Genomic DNA, 17,130 nt, shown 5'->3' on the forward strand with positions numbered 1-17,130 from the left:
TCAAGAAAACAAAGAAAGAGGCTCTGGCTGTACTTAGCTCCCCCATCCTCTTCTAAACTTCCCTAACCATGTGCAGAACACTTTTCTGTTTCAATGGGGAGGGGGGGGGAAAGAGGAAGACCCGAGTTCAAATTGATCTGGATTCAGCAGGATCCACAATGGAATAAACAAAGTAAGTGCAGATTCAGCCCATGGTATTGTGAAACCCTGGGGTTTCATGATGGCCCTGGGAAGGTTTCCTGAATGGTTGGGAGTTAATTAATGTTTATATTTTTAAAAAATTGTCCAATATTTATTGGGAGATATGACCATATGTGGTCATATTGACCCAACCGACCTCCCAAAATTGCCAATGATGGGCCTAAAGGGGTGGGAAGGGGAGGGGCCCCAGGTGGGCGTGTCCACAGCTCTGCTTCCCAACCATATTCTGCATGATTGTGCCACTTCTGAGGTTTCTCGAAACCTGAAGAATATTTCAGGGATTTCTCAATGGTGCAAAAAACGTCGAGAAAGGCTGCTATAATGGCTTTGGAGTGAACTGACCAGTTCAGGAAAAAACATTGCCTTCTCATTCAAGTCCTCATTTCTCCTCCCCCCAGTTCTTTGCCTCTATTTTTTGCAGTATTGAAGCGTCAGAACCCGACATGGCTTAGCCTGAGCAGGAGCCAGAGCCTGTTTTGGGTTTTCCCCAGCTGAGCCAAGTTCACATGTCGGGCACAAAAAATGTCTCAGCCCAGAATGTTTTTCAGGGCCTCTCAAGGACTTGCCAGGATGTTTAGCAACATGCAGGCGAGCCGGTCTCTCGTCACATGAGCAGGAATCACGGCCAGGGCAGAGAGCCTCCTGCTTCCTTGGCTCACTTCAGCCTTGCAGCAAGGTGAAGCTTGCTACTGGGTGTGCTGACATTCGCCTGGCTCACATCCCCACCGGTTCCTATTGGCCTCTAGACACATAGATAAGGTTGCCCGTTTGCAGACAAAGTGATCCAATATTCACCAAGCATCTGCGCTCCCCAACTCCTGAGCAAACGGGTTTTTGTCTTCTTGTGCCAGTGCAGTTTGTTTTCCCTTTGTGTATGGAAACCATAATGGACTGACTTTTCAATCACAGGATGTTAGGGTTCCCGGGGCGGGGGGGGGGCACAGCCTTTGTCCCAACAGAACGGATGCTTCTCCAAAGCCCCTTTCAATCTTTTAAGTATATATTGTGAGCGTGGGTGGTTGCAGTGGGGAAATGTGGCAGCAAGCTCTCCCCCGAGGGACAGGCCTCTGTGCCCGGTTTCTGATTGCCCCCCGATAGCCCCATGCATAGAGAAATGGTGTTCCCACCCCAATGGATGCATGTAGGTCAGGCCTGCTCATTCACGATACTTTCCCAGGAAGTTCGAAATGGGCTCCGCTGGTACCTGCATTGTGACAGGCATGAGGGAGGCTGCTGATGGCTCATGGCAAAACAGGCAGGTGATTCACCATCGCTAATGATTGGGTTTTTAAAGAACTTTATATTAAGCAATCTCAGAATATCTCTGCAGTGCATAGTTGCGGCCAAAATCACCAGAGTGAGAAACTAAACGAGGGACGACTTTTTCTGGAGCTTCAAAATGCAAAACGGAAAAATAGTACCCTCTTCCCCGCCCTGCCCCGCCCCGCCCCCAGTGGAATTGCATAGGAAAGTTTTATAGGTAAATTTTATAGAACTGTATTGTGTTGAAGTAACCTGCCCTGAGCCCCCCTGGAGAAGAGTGGGCTAAAAGTTGAAAAATAAATTTTAAAATATTTGGTACACGGTGGGTGGAAGTCAAAATTAATGCAAAAAGGATTAGCAATATTTAAGTTTGAAAAGCAATGACCCCCTCCAACCCTCCCTCTTTCCTACCATATCATATCAGAAATTAAAAAAACAACACTTTACAAATCTTTAAAATTTATTTTTCTGGCCATGCTAAGCTAGTGCCATCTACAGGGAACTAGGAGAACAGCAGAAGACATTCCCCAAGCCCCCCTCCCACCCACCCACTCTCCTGACAGCCACTGGCACCCAACTGGGACCAGTTGGACTAGTGCTTAAGACTGAATTTGGGCTGTTCGACAGAGACCCTAGGGTTGCAGGTCTCCACTCAAGCAAGAAGACACAGGTGAGAGAGAAGTCTGGATCCTAAGACAGAGCTGTGGAGGCCATGTCCCTTCGCATCTCTCCGCATCCCTTGGAGCCCACATGGGGACCCCTGCCTCAGAGGAGCACTGAGCACTTGGCACTTTTTAGCTCCTGCAGATCCTTCCAGGCCCCCTCCCTTTCCAAGGCTCAGATGTGTCAGGTTTCTCCACCTTCCCCCTCCACGCTTTCTTGTCTCCAATTTCAGCGTTCCCCTGGACGGACTGCCCTGGCCGGTGCTTCCAATAGTGGTCCCCTGTCAACAAGGCTGCTCCCCTCCATGCGGGCAGCAGAGCAGTCTCTGTGACCAGGTGGGCAGGATGGGGCTGCGTCAGCAAGTTCCGACCTGTGCCTGCCGGACGGGGCTCCTCTTCCTGATAAGACTGTTTGGGGCTTTGTTCTTCCCCTCTCTGGTTCTGGCCTGAACAGGTTCCTGGGCTCCTATAAAAACACAATGTCCAGGACCGGCTCAGTTCCTGTTCTGCTGGGCCCAGGAGCCTCGCCACGAAGGGGAGAAGGGAGCGACTGACAGCTGGAGGGAGGGGGTGCCAGAGGGGGAAGGGTCTTGGATCAGCATGTCCCAAGCAAAGACAGGTGAAGCGGGCAAGGACAGCCTCATGGAAGCGGAGCACAGGAGCAGCAGCGGCAGGGCAGAGCAGGAGCCGCCCAGCCGCAACTCCGTGGTCATCTGCCAGGCAGTGGGGAGAAGCATCTTCACCTCCAGCACCTCCTCGGCAGCAGAGAGGGTCAGCCTGATGCTGAGGCAGGAAGAGGAGGCCGAAGAGGCCGGCCACCCGGTGCTCTTCATACAGCTGTCTGAGCTCTTCAGCACCCTGGAGGGACTTCAGTGGAGGCAGACGGCCAGGTAAGGCCAACACTGCCCATGCAGGCCCTGGGAGCCTGGGGAGCAGGGTGGAGGAAAGGGCCTAGGGTGGCCAGGTCTTCCCTGGCCAATGGCAGGGAAGGCGGGGGGGGGGGGGTAAGGTAGCCAGGTACGGGAAATTCCTGAAGATTTGGGGATGGAGCCTGGGGAGGACAGGAACCTCGGTGGGGAACAAGGCCACAAGGTCCCCCTCCAAAAGCATCTGTTTTCTCCCGGGAACTGGTCTCTCTCATCTGGAGATGAGGTGTAGTTCTTGGGGATCCCCAGGACCCCCCCGGCAGCCAGCATTCCTAGCAAATGTCTCTGTCGGAGCTCATGGAAAGCCAAGAGGGACCAGTGGCTGGCTGAGCATGGAAGCTTCTGAAATTTCAGAGCGGGGTTTCCTAGAACCTTCTGCAGGACCTTGTGATCCCAGCATGCTTTCACTAGGGCTGCAGGTAGGAGGAACTTCTTTCTCATCTACAGACTGGTATAATTCTTGTATTGTTTTCTACGTTTTAGCTAAACCACCCTGAGCCTCCAGGAAGGGAGTATTATAAACATAATAAATCAATAAATCAATAATAATAATAATAATGTTCCTGGGGTTTGGGTGGAAGATTTGTATACTGCTTCTCCAGTAGGGATGCCAGCATCCAGGTGGGACTTGGGGATCCCCCAGAATTACGGCTCCTCTCCAGGGTACAGAAATCAGTTCCCTGGAGAAAAGGGGTGGAGGAAAGGGCAGACTCTGAGGTCCCTGTCCTCCCCAGGCTTCATTCCCAAAACTGGGGCCCCTCTCCCCTCCTGAACCCCTCCCTCCTCAAGCTCTTCCTCCAAGATTCCCAGGTATTTCCCAACCTAGAGCTGGCACATCTCTGCCCAGTTAAGATCCTGGAGCCCCTGAGGTCTTGTGTTGGAGCTGGTGCAGTCTAGAGGCTGAGAACAAGAACTCGGAGCCACATCTCAGCCAAGGCTTAGTTCAGTGGCTTTAGGCTAGCCTGGGGTTGCCACCCTCCAGGTGGGGTCTGGTGTTTTCCTGGAATTACAGCTGACCTCCAGACTAATGAGATCAGTTCCCCTGGAGAAAATGGCAGCTGTGGGGTGTGTGCGATTATATGGCAAAAGATCACATCCAGAGGCGGACTCTGATCTGAAGAATCAGACTGGGGTTCCCCACTGATCCTCCACATGACGGCTGCTGGGTGACCTTGGGCCACTCGTAGTTCTCTCAGGGCTAGCTCCTCTGACCTCATAAGGTGCCTCATAAGGAAGCTTTGTGGTGCCTTATAGAGAAATGTGGGGTATAAAAACAGGCCCATCTTCACATCCTCCCTAACTCTGCCCTCCCCTGGCACTGCCCCAGACCCCCAGGCCTTCTGCAGCTGGAAACCCTAAATTGGCCCTGTTTTCACTGGCATCCACGCGTGAATGGTGAGGTCCACACCCTCAAGTCCATCCTCTCAAACCGCCATTTTCTATAGGGGGAACTGATCTTTGTAATAGGGGTGCGGTGGGGGTCAGTTGTGATTCTGAGAAAATGCCAGGTGGGGTTGGCAAATCGAGTTGTGGTAGCTGCGATGCATTTGTGATGGGCAGCTCTTGAAAACTTTTTTCGTGGTCTTTCCTAGCATGCCGTCTGACAAGCCACATCTAAAAAATTAAATGTTTTGGAATGATAAATGATTTCTACAAAGCATTCGACAGGTTTATGGAGGCTGTAGTTTCTGGCTTGGCTCACTTTCATGAGTGATCTGTGCTGCCTGATGTTTGCTGGCTTTCACATTATAGCACCGTTGAAGCCTATGTTGCTTCAGGCATCTTGGCACCCTGTGTGGACTGTATCCTTGGGGGGTGGCTTGTGAGCATGTACAATAACTGTCCGTCCTCCCCTCCTTCTTAGCATTTATATAGTGATTTCATGGTTGAAATAGCATTGCATGCATTACCTTAATACATGTGTTACAACAACCCAGCAAGGTAGGCCTGTATCATTGTCACCATATATTGCTAATCGAGGGACTGAGGAGAGAAAATGACTTGCCTAAGGCCACTTCATGAGTTTGGGGGGGTTTTTGAAGGGGGAAATTTCTGATCCCAGCTCGGAGTGTTTTCTGTGGACTTTATCCGAGCTCCAGATTGCTTGATTTGAGCTGCCAGCCACTGCTTTGAGAGAAAGAGATGCCCCTCTGGATTTTCAACTCAGGCCGGATAGACACATGTAGTAGAATTCTAGGATGGAAAATGTTTAACTTGCGCAGATGCATAAACATCCACTCCTGTATGGAAACTGTATTATCCCATTGTGTAAACAGGAAACACATTGTAAAGTCTCCTGGGTTGTGTTTGCATACAAAGGTAGCCTTTACGCTGCCCTTTGGCCATTCTGTGCCCCTGCATTTTTGAGGGAGGGGTGCAAAAAGGAATCTGGAATCGGTGTCCATATTGTGTACAATATGAGATTTTAAATTGTAAGCATCCAGTTTTAACAAGTCATCTTTTGCACAGCTTCAGCCACAGAGCACGTAGTCATAGACATGCAGGTTTAACAAAAAATTTGGTCTGCGATGTTTGCAGATTCCAGCCCTTTAGTTCTTACAGCTAACATCTTGCAGCAATTGGCTGTCGAATGGTCATTCCCTACAGCATTTTGTGGGGAGCAATCCCGTGCATACGTAATTAAAAGTAAAACCAGAAAAGTAACTACTTTGGTACTATCAGGAAGTCAAGCTTGCTCCACTGTGCTTGTAAGCAATAAACCTTTAATACGTTCACTGTTAAAATGAGTCAGCAGCTTCACTTGGAAACGGAGGACTTCTGCTTTCTGAAATGCCACCAGCCTCCAGGTAGGACCAGGAGAAACCCCAGAATGACAGCTCAGCTCCAGACTAACCTTGAGAAAATGGAGGGTTTGGAGCAGGGGTAGTCAAACTGCGGCCCTCCAGATGTCCATGGACTACAATTCCCAGGAGCTCCTGCCAGCGAATGCTGGCAGGGGCTCCTCGGAATTGTAGTCCATGGACATCTGGAGGGCCGCAGTTTGACTACCCCTGGTTTGGAGGATAGCTTCTTGGACAATATGCCCCACTGAAGTACCTGTCCTCCTGAAGTATACTCTCCATCCCCAAATCTCCAGGAATCCCACAGTTTGGATCTGGCAACCCTACCCTGTCTCTCTCTGCGTCAGTTAATCTTTCTGCACCCACCCTGTGACAATCTAGCCCAGCATCCCACAACCGTGTTGTGCCCATGAGCACCTTTGGGATTCTGACAAAGGGTTTTGGGCACAATCCCAATCGGCTGCCACAGGAGTTGGGACCAGCCGCAAAATGCCGGAATCAAGATTATATTCAACTGTAATAGCAACTTTTCAACTTTTCAGGCACAAGCTCTGTTGAACAGGATACCATCTAACCTGCACAGCCATTCAGCGGCTGTGATGGGCAGGGAGCTAATGGTTGGCTTTAAAACAAGGTGCTCAGGCCCCTGTATGATTGGCAGCCTGATCATCTGCCCCCTACCTTTTTCCAGCTCATTCCCCACCTCCAGAAAACAGGAAAGGGGTTGTATTTTGCCTGCCTGATCCCAAAAAAGACCGTGAACACTTTAAAGAAGATTTTATTTCACCTTTGACAATGTAGGTTTGCAGTCATGCTGCAACATGGACTGCGCTATATTTTTAAATTACTTGGAGCAGGAAATGGAGAGGGGAGGGCAGGTGTGAGGGCAGGACAAAGCTGTTGAGACTACTGCACCTTTCCCCCTCCAGAGGTCCTTTTCCCTGGTGGCTCACTGGTTGCTCGCCGGTGGTTGGTGCAATTTAGGGAGGTAAATCCAGTTCACTGGATTCCCAAAATTATGTATTAAAAATGGCCAAATTGCGACCCAGTTATATGCCGCCAATATGCAAGGGCTGTCCAGGAACATTTTCCTTGTGCGGAAATGGCCTGAGAGAAATTGACCATTCCTGAATGTTCAGGCCTCCATACGTGCAATCTCCTGCTGCTGTGGTACAGGTGGTAAACACAAAAATAGCCCTAAAGCAGCCTCCTGGGAGGAGACTGTCCAGGGCTCTATCCGTCCAGGTCCCACTCTCTCTCCTTGCCTGCTAGAAGCCTTGTGGCTGCGGCCTCCATTGTCGCCCACAAGGAGAGAGGCAGCAATGGAGCCTGCAAATACGCTCCTGCTGGGAGGGAGCGGGGGGGGGGGAGTTTGCAGCCTCCCTGTGGGCCGCAAAGCCCTGTCACCGCTGGCAGGGAAGGGGGCCTTCCCACTCCCTTTAGGCCAGGAAGTGCTCTCGCTGCGGAAAGAGTGCTTGCCAGCCCAAAGGGAGCCTCCCGCAGCAGCACCGCTGGCGGGAAGAGGGGCTTTCCATTCCCTTCAGCCTGCTTTGCGGGCCAAAGCGAGCTGTGGCCACCCTCTCACGCCCTCCTGCCTGCCGCACCTTTCAAAGCCCATTTTTAAAGTGGGCTTTGATACTAGCACATACACACACACACACACACACACACACACAAACATACATACATACATATATGCACACATACAATAATTGTCACATTAAAATATTCATTTTAAAACATTCAAAATTGGATTAATTTAAAGCTGCCTTAAAACCACCTGGGGCAGTCGAGATATCAAATATGGTAAAAGCCAATCTTTGGGGTAAGGAGGCCAGAATTTCAACGTCATTTCAATGCCTGGCAGAATTTTGATGCCTGACAGCTGTTTTGCAGGCCCTGCAGAACTGTCCCGGGTCCCGTGGGGCCCTGATCCCCCCAGGAGGAGTGTTCCACCAGGCTGGAGCCAGGGCCAAAAAGGTCAAGGCCAGTTTGACATCCTTGGGGCAGGGCATCTTGAGAAAGTTCTGCTCACTCGATCTTAAACTCGCTTGGGGGAACGTGGTCCCGCAGGTTGGAAGACCCCAGACTTTAGTGCACTTGTACTAGGCTGTTAACCCACTCAGTCAGTCAGTCAGTCAGTCAGTCAGTCAGTAACCTTTTATTGGCATAAAAAACCCACTGAGACCCACAAAGGGAGGCTGATCTGCAGGTGTGTTTTATGATGCACAATTTCAGTCAAAAGTGCAAAGAAGCAACGCATGCTGCTTTTGCGGCAACATGCGCTTTTCAGGCATGAAGGTGCACGGCCAAATTTAACTCTTCCTCATGCAGAATGTTTTTGGAAGTAGAAGGCCATGGGTGAGAATGATAGAGTCACTGGGAAATTTAGAGTAGAATATTATTCACCGTTTACCATCCTTTGTTTTTGCGATGGACTGTGATGGAATGATTAGAAAACCCAACTTCATACGAAGGCCGAATTCAGCTCTTTGCCGGTTGAACAGAGCGGGTAGCCAAGTTTGCATTGAACACGAGAACGATACTGCTGTGCCCAGAGGGAAAAGGCCACCGGGTTGCCTTGACCTATTTCTGGGAATTTGCTGGCTTCCTTCCATTGGGTGCTGCTGACTTCTCTCTCAATTTTTGTCTTGGCCCAGAGGCAAGTCACCGCCTGGCCCTTCAGCCCCCTTTGGCTGCAAGAAATTGTGGCAGCTACGGGGGGGGGGGGGTGAGCCTCTGAGGCAGCTGCCTTCTGTACCAAAGAACCCCCAGTGCACCATTCTGGACTCTCCTAGACATTCTTTATCCCCTAACTGCCCACAAGCAGGGGGACACAGGCTGTAAGAGAGAGACTGGTGGTGTGGAAGCTCTGTGCTCCCTGAAGGTCTTTGCTGGACTGATCTGTGAGGTCAACAGAGACCCCTGCAACAACGTCTTTGGCCTGACAGACAGGACACGGAGATGGATAACAAAGGCTCATCTAAGAGAAAATAAAGTATTTCAGAAGGTATATATGATGTGTGGATAACTTAGATCAACCTTCCTCAACTTTTTTTACTGTTGAAAAAACCCTAAAACATTCTTCAGGCTTCAAGAAATCCCAGAAGTGGTGCAGTCGTGCAGGATATGGTTAGGAAGCAGAGCTGCAGGCACGCCCTCTTGTGGCCCCTTCCCATCCCTTCCAGGCCCATCATTGGCCATGGGGAGTGGGGGTTGACAGGATCATATAAGGTCATATCATTGGATAAATGTCTAACATATAAAAATATATATAGACACAACTCCCACCCATTCAGGAAACCCATCCAGGGTACTCAAGAAACTTCACAGTTTTGTGAAACCTTGGTTGAGAAAGCCTGACTTTCTCGTAATGCTGGCTCTCAAATAAAGGGAAACTCCCCCAATGGGAGATTGGATTCCCCTTCTCTGGACAGGGCACCTCAGCAGGTTCAAGGCTGCTCTTCTCCCACAGAGCACCTGAGCACCAAACCAGCACTGCAGCAGGTAGGACTGATGGGGCTTCAAGAAGACACTTATTTGGATCACTATAATAAACTTTCTTCCCTAAGCCCACTCCCAAACCCTAAGTAAGAAGCCAAACGAAAGCCTGACTACACTGATGCTCCTTCCCAGACAGAGCCCCATTGGGATGCCAGCCTCCAGGTGGGACTGGGGGGACCCCTGGAATCTTCAGAGTAGAGAGATCAGTTCCCATGGATGCTTTTAAGGATGGGCTCTCTGGCCTTGTCCCCCCAGCCCTCCCAAGTCTCCAGAAGTTTCCCAACCTGCATCTGGCAACCCCGCCCCCACCCACCTGTGGGGACCCTAGAGTCACAAAATCCCTGTCCCAAAAGTTTAAAAAAGGTTTCCTCACCCATCTGAACCCCCCCTCCCATAGTATTCCATTGATTGGCTGACAATCACTTGGACTTGTCTAAGTCATAAGAATTGGTCCAAAGCCCTGGAGGAGAGGTGGGACTTTTAAGGGTGATTGCTGCAGAGGTAGTCCCCCAGCCATGCAATCGGTGTTCCTGGCTATGAAATGGGCACAGACTGCATCTCTCTCTGAGGAAGACATTGGCCTCTTTGCCTTGAGTGTGGACTTTGCTGAGCTTAGCGGTGGGATACAATCCAATGCTAACTAGTGGAGGGGAAGTATTAGGTAGGAGGGAAGAGTGAAATGGACTTCTCCCACTTTCCTGATCTTTTCAGAAAATGCATGAATCCCAGGAGACAAAAATGTGAGATTCTGAGCTGGGACCTTGGACGTCCACAATGATGTCAAAGGGAACAAGCGGCTTGAACTCAAGGCTGGTTCTCCATCCGAGCCACCCAAATGACCGCGTAGGACAGCGCAACTGATACACCACAGAGGCACGGCTGACCAGGCCATCCACAACATGGGAACTGACCAGTGTCCCCATCTGGCCCATGCTGCCATCAGGCGAAGCCAAGCCAGCAGCTAGATTACCTGATTGTCCAGCCTAGCTACACCCCTTGTTGTTGTTTTTACCATGGCCTGGGATGAGCCAAGCGGGCCAGGGTGGCGCTCAACTTGCTCCTGCTCACTAGTGGCCATGCAGGGACTTCCCTGGCCAATATGACAGCCTCTCTGCTCTTGTCAACAAGGCCTTATAAAGTAAGGGAAGCAAAAACATGGGTTCTTGACCCAAGAAGTGAACATCTAAACTCTGAGAATGATCGAGGTGGGGAAGGAAATGAACTTGCCTGACATGAACAAGAGCCAAATGTGCTCAGTCCAGTTATGTTTCTTAGGTGGTTTGAATCATATTCAAGCTTCCCTTAGTAACCCCAAGGGCTAGAATGTTTTCACCGAGAAAAGGAAACGTGCATGAGATGTGAGAAAAGCTTATTTCCCCAGCATGCTGAGAGCCACAGTCATGGGACTAACTCAGCTCTTTTCATTGCAGATGGATTAAATTTGAAGAGAAAGTGGAAGATGGAGGAGAACGCTGGAGCAAACCTCATGTGACTACACTGTCCCTGCATAGCTTGTTTGAACTACGGACGTGCATACGGAAAGGAGCTGTCCTCCTAGACCTGGATGCCCGCAGTTTCAAGCAAATAGTTGGTATGTGGCCATTGGCTGTCCTGCCTTCCTTGGGACGTGTCCTTCTGTGACTGAGTGTTGGGTTACTGGCAGCTCCTTAAGCGGAACCCTGACACTTAATAGCCAGGCATATATACTCATGTAGCCTTGGCCACAACACTGTTAGTTTGGGGGGAAGTTGCCCTGCCTGGGTTTGTCTGGATCTGGTGCAGGGAAGGGTCTGACCTATGTCTGCCTTTGGTGAAGCCAAGCCAAGCCAGCTGTGGCAAACCCTCCAACTGTGCAGCAAATAACAAAAGAGGAGAAAAACTCAACCCGGGTAGAATCTGCACTCACATTTTTTTCCACTGTAAATCTTGCCAAATTCTGGTAGATTTGAACCCCCATCTATCTTTTTCCCGATTTTAAACATGTTGCCCCTCTGCATTTTCATGGTTCCAATTTTTGGTCACCTTCCCACAATTGGAGGGGGGAGGGTTGGTTGAAGCTCCAGCTGGCATTGATGGAGCACAAGGCTGGAGAGTGCTTTATTTCCTGCCTTTTGACTCCCAAGTCCACAGCCAGAGCAAGCCAAGGGATGGGCAAGTGGAGCATGAGACTGCTTGTTCATCTTTCTTTTCCTGCAGAAGCAGGAGTGGGGGAGGGGAGACAGCAGCTAAATATCAAAATGGAAATCAAATAATGTGTAGATGCTTTACTTTAATTCAGGGTTATTGGGGATAAAAAGCCCAGTGCAGATTCACCCCCCAAAATAGTCCAATTAGAAGAAGAAGAGTTGGTTCTTATATGCCACTTTTCTCTACCCGAAGGAGTCTCAAAGTGGCTTACAATCACCTTCCCTTTCCTCTCCCCACAACAGACACCCTGTGAGGGAGGTGAGGCTGAGAGCCTTCCTCATCATGTCTAGGCAAACGGTCTGGGACTATCATATCTGCGTGACTGCGTCTCCCATTATGCCTCCCAAAGAGGACTTCAGGGGCAGACTGAAGAGGAGAAACCGGCTTTTTCGGCCCTGGCCCCAGCCTGGTGGAGTGCTCTGCCAACTGAGATCAGGGCCCTGTGGGACCTCAGTTCTGCAGGGCCTGCAAGACAGAGCTATTCTGCCAGGCCTACAGTTGAAGCCAGGGGACCATACCACCCACTAACATTACCTTGGCTGGCCTCTCCTTTCCCGCAGAAACACCTATTGGGAAGTATCCATTGAAGCACAAAGGGAGATCCATCCACTAAAGCAGGGGTAGTCAACCTGTGATCCTCCAGATGTCCATGGAGGACCACAGGTTGACTACCCCTGCACTAAAGAACAAAATTCTCTTTAATGCTCAACCAACTAGTGTATATCTTGGGGAGGTTGTAATATATTTGTATGTAATAGTGATTTTAATGCTATTTGACTGTATCTTATCAATTAACGTTACTCACCCTGAGCTCCGTGGGAAGGACAGGTTATAAGAATAAAGATTTATATATATAAACGTTGTGTGTTTATATGTATGTACACACAAACATATATATGTATACACACACAGACATACAACTTTCCAATAGCTCTGAATATGTATAAAATCAGCCAGTAGATTGAGTTGAAATTGTCTCTATCTACTGGTTGATAGAGTTCATAGCATCATAGAGTTGGAAGACCAACCCTCTGCAGAATGCAGGAAATTCACAAGTTGCGTGAACTCAAGCATCACGAGGAAGAACCATGGCTTTATGTATAAGAAATTCTTTGCCTACCTACACAGCATAAGAGAGAACAACACTTGTTTGTGAAAAATATAATTCTGAATGTTCTTTCAAGACAAAATGCAAACTGGAGGTTCACTCAGTCTCAATCTGCCTCAGAGCAGCACACAAACGGGAGAAGGTGCTTAGATTTTCCATTTCCGGACTTGTTCCTCCCGCTTCTTCGGCCTTACTTCCAACACAGGTCAGGGAGCTACTTATATGCAAAGTCTTATTAACCCACTCCATCGTGCTTTTATGCTTGCTAGATTAAGCATCTTCCCATCAGCTGTCCTAGCAGGCAGATACAGCAATGTACCAATTGAGAACAGACTTTGTAAATTTTGCCAATTAGTGCCTGACTCAGTGCCACATATTCTACTCTATTGCCCATCACATTCTTTGCTTAGACAACGACTGGTTGTCCCTATCACGATGGGCCTTTCTGGCCCTATGGACAGAATAACCAGACATTTGTTAGCTGATAGGTCCCCAGAAATAACGGAACTGGTGGCCGAATTCTTGGCTACTGTGGTACAAAGGGACAGGTGGCTAGGCAAGAATCAGGTCTAGACCAGGGGCACCTACAACTGGTGGAAATTACTGATTGCTGGGCATTCTGGAGGAATCTACTGTTGGTTACTGCTTATTTTCTTTTCTTTTATTTGTTTTATCTAGACTATGTAATTTTTATCAACTAATTATAATCATGAATTACCCTTGTTCTCATGATGTTTAAAGGTTTTTGAATTTGATTTTGATTTTCAATTTCAGCTTGGCTCCCCTAACTCTGTTTTTAGCAATTTTAACTATTCATAGAATAATAATTGGAAGGTACCACCTGGGCCATCTAGTCTAACCCCCCTTAATAAAAGAGGGGAGCCCAGTTTTGAATAACCAAATTACATGCAGAATGAAGGTTTGCGTGGTCCCTCATCTCGAGATGATTCCAAATCTGCTTAAGCCTAACATTTGCAGTAGCAACTCCTGCTTAGAGGCACCTGATTTCAACATTCCTCAGTGGGTTCAAGAGGAAACAGTCACAGCAAACGAAAACCTCCTTATTTTGGGTGGTCTCAGTGTGGTGTTGGTTTGTGTTCCAGAGAAGGTGATTGAGACCCAGATAGAGAAGCACGCCCTCCAGCCAGAGCTCACGAAGAAGCTCCGGTATGTCTTGCTTCTCCGGCCTCAGCACCACACGACCCGGTCCCAGCTGCAGATGCTGCTTGACATGGGCCTGCGACCTTGCTCAGGTGTGTAGCTGCCTCCTAGGCGGTCAGTTCTCTTCTCTTGGGACTTCACCCCAACCGGCAGCAGATCAGAGACCTGTCCCAAGACTTCTGGACTCACCACCCCTTCAGATCCAAACTGATTGGCCTAAGAGGGGCTAAAGGTTATGTTGGGTGGCAAACTTATCTTAGCACAGGTAGAGACACGGACAGGTGATCGGCCAGGTAGCTTTTGCTTCCCAGCTTCAGTGAGCCTTACGTAACAATGAGGGTCATAACCTCTAGATTGTAGAGCTGGCGACACAACTTCCTTTATGAGAAAAATTACGAGCATGGGTGGGCTCGCCCTTCAACATGCTGGGGAAAATCCTGGTGGGCATTTGTCTCAATTGCCAGCTCTGGGTTGAGAAATACTTGGAGATTTTGGAGATAGAGCCTGGGTTGGGTGGGGTTTGGGGAAAAGTGGGACCTCAGCAGGGTAGAATGCCATAGAGTTAGAGGTGGCCAAATGGTGGCTCTCCAGATGTCCATGGACTACAATTTCCATGAGACCCTGCCAGCTGGCAGGGGCTCATGGGAATTGTAGTCCATGGACATCTGGAGAGCCACCATTTGGCCACCCCTGCAATAGACCCTACCTTCCAAAGCAGTCATTTTTTCCTGGGTAATTGATCTTGGTTGCCCAGAGGTCAATCATGTTAATAGTGGGAGAAGGCCCTACTGAGAAGAGTGAAGCTGTTGTACTGGAGCATAGCAAGGGAAGCGATCTTGCAGAGAGAAGAGGCCAAGGCCATTAAGGGCTTTTGACATGACAGCCAATAACTTGAATTGAGCCCAGGCATTCATGAGCAGCTAGCAGCGCGACTGCAGAATGGGAGTGATCGGCATGCTCTGCCTGGCTCCTGATAACGGAGCTGTGTGTTTTGAACAGAGTCTCCAGATAGACTTTGAGGGCAGACCTATGTAGCGTGCATTACAGTAGTCAAGTCTCAATGTTCTCCTTCTGCCAACCTCCTAGAGATCTCTTGGAATTCCAAACTGATCTCCAGAAGATCAATTCCCTGGAGAAAATGGCTACTTTGGAGGGTGGGCTCTACGGCATTACACCCTGCTGAGACCCCTCCCACTTACCTCCACAGGCTCCTCCCCCAAGCTCATTCCAACCTAGATCTAGCAACATTATTATATGCCCTGGCTGCTTGAGGTGTAAGTTCATACTGAGGCTTGTTTCTTTGAAAATAAACTGTCCTTTGTTGTAAGAGAGCTCCAGAATAGATAGGAAAGGCAGAGGAAAGGCTGTTGGTTATCTGTCTTAACTAGAATGGAGAGAGATTGTAGAAAGCATTCCAGGGAAGTCTCTGGCAGGAAGGAATCTCAAAGAGCAGCATTATTGGTAACCAGTGGACAGCAGAAGAAGCAGGCCAAGGGAGTGGCCAAGAAGTCTTCTATCTAGCATTCATTGACTCTCTGCCGCCCTCCCCGGAGACAAACGACATGGCAGTCTGTTCCTTCCACCAAAGCCAATCCTGCAGCATCTGGCGGAAGGAGACTTTGGATCTTCCTGCCTCTTTGAAGAGTCAGTTGATAAGTAGCTCCACTTTGTAAATCCTGGAACTTAGAGAGCTTGGGGTTCAGAAGGATGATGACTTCCTTCATGGCCCCTCATTTTGTGTCGCAGGCAAAGCCAATGGCCAATCAGATCCAGGCAGTGAAGTTTTGGAGATGCCCGCCGAGGAGCAGGTAAGTAACATTTGTTAGATGTAGGCATCGGGTGGGGGTGGGGATGAAAAATGCTTCAAAGGCCTCTTACAAGGGTCTGTACCAGCCAGGGGCTCCCTGAATAGAATTGCCAGCTCTGGGTTGGGAAATACCTGGAGATTTGGGGGTGGAGCCTGAAAAGGGTGGAGATTGGGGAGGGGAAAGATTTCAAGAAGACACAGAAGTATAGAGTCCACCTTCCAAAGTGGCCATTTTCCCCAGGCAAACTGGTCTGTGGTGCCTGGAGAACAGCAGTAAACCCAGGGGTTCTCCAGCCACCACCTGGAGGTTACAAGGAGATCAATCTGTGACTGACTGTGAACCAGCAATTGATTGACTGATCTCTTTATTCTCTCTTACCACTTGGAGGTTGGCCAGCCCTCTCTGAGTCTTTAAAAGTTGTCCAGACCACTCATGGCTTAGAAAAACAAGCTCTAAATATTAGATGGGACTTTTGTATGGGCTTGAGCCTCAGCCATGAACTGAAACACATAATGCAGTTCGTGACCATCCCTAGTCCCAGATGCTTACTCGTGTCCCACCACAAAATAACAATGGTGGAAAGGGTGCTGTCTCCTCTGCACAGGCCCCCGTGCCCAGGGCTGCCAAGAGCCAGAACAGTCCCTTTGGGAAACATTCCTCCTTCCCACATATTAAAGAAGAGGGAAACCAGGGCCCATTCCACACACACTGGTCACACACACACTCACTTTTAGTGTGCTTTTGCAGCTGGATTTTCCTGTGCAGAACAGGATATCCTAGTTCGAAAGTGCTTTTAAAGTACATTATCTAGCTTGTGCAGAATGGGCCCAGGAAGGACCTGGACCATTTCCACATTAGGAGACATACCTTGTTTTAGCCTTGCTTTGAATTTCCTTTGGATGCTGCAAGTCAACTCTAACCTTTCCACATTTGGGCTTTCCTCCCCTCATTTCCCAGGCTGAAACTTGTGACATGCTTTCCACACAGAGTCTGGAGGAGCAGCCTCCCATCATGTTTTGCTCCCTTCCCCTTTTCCAAAACTGTGTTTTTTGTAAAATGGTGCCTGCTTACAGGTGGCAGAAATCAGTTCCCCTGGAGAAAATGCTTTTTTTTTGGGGGGGGGGGGCTCCATGACATTATGCTACCCTGAAGCTCTGCCCCTCTCCACACCCCTCCCTCCCCAGACTCCACCCCCAACATCTCCAGGTATGTCCCCGACCCAGAGTTGACCACCCTAAGGGAAATACGCACACACACTGCAGGGAGGGAGGGACTGTCCTAATCCTGAATCAATCAGGGGAGGGATTAGTGGACTCCTTTGGCTGCAGAGGAGCAGGTGCTGTGAATCCCAAGGCAGGAATCTGCAGAGGCTGCCAGCTATTGCTAAGGCTCTGAGGTTACAGGTATTGTGACCGGTGAGAGTTCAATGAGGCAGGTGGACAGAATGGCCCGGGAAGTTCTATCCCCCATTCATTCACATCTTCTTTCATTTCCGGGACTGTCTGCATT

General features: G+C 49.3%; 1 protein-coding gene across 1 annotated transcript in view; it reads left to right on the forward strand.

The window, feature by feature from the left end:
* The first annotated feature begins 2,650 nt into the window (after nucleotides 1-2,650).
* SLC4A9 (solute carrier family 4 member 9) overlaps nucleotides 2,651-17,130 on the forward strand; it is a 61,210-nt gene continuing 46,730 nt past the window's right edge. Inside the window, exons 1-4 of the mRNA XM_077309882.1 lie at nucleotides 2,651-3,016; nucleotides 10,788-10,948; nucleotides 13,756-13,905; nucleotides 15,560-15,621. Of these exons, the coding sequence (XP_077165997.1) occupies nucleotides 2,727-3,016; nucleotides 10,788-10,948; nucleotides 13,756-13,905; nucleotides 15,560-15,621 (663 nt within the window). The 5' untranslated portion in view covers nucleotides 2,651-2,726. The remainder of the gene's footprint in view (nucleotides 3,017-10,787; nucleotides 10,949-13,755; nucleotides 13,906-15,559; nucleotides 15,622-17,130) is intronic.

This window comes from Paroedura picta, chromosome 14, assembly GCF_049243985.1.
Source record: "Paroedura picta isolate Pp20150507F chromosome 14, Ppicta_v3.0, whole genome shotgun sequence".
NCBI lineage: Eukaryota > Metazoa > Chordata > Lepidosauria > Squamata > Gekkonidae > Paroedura > Paroedura picta.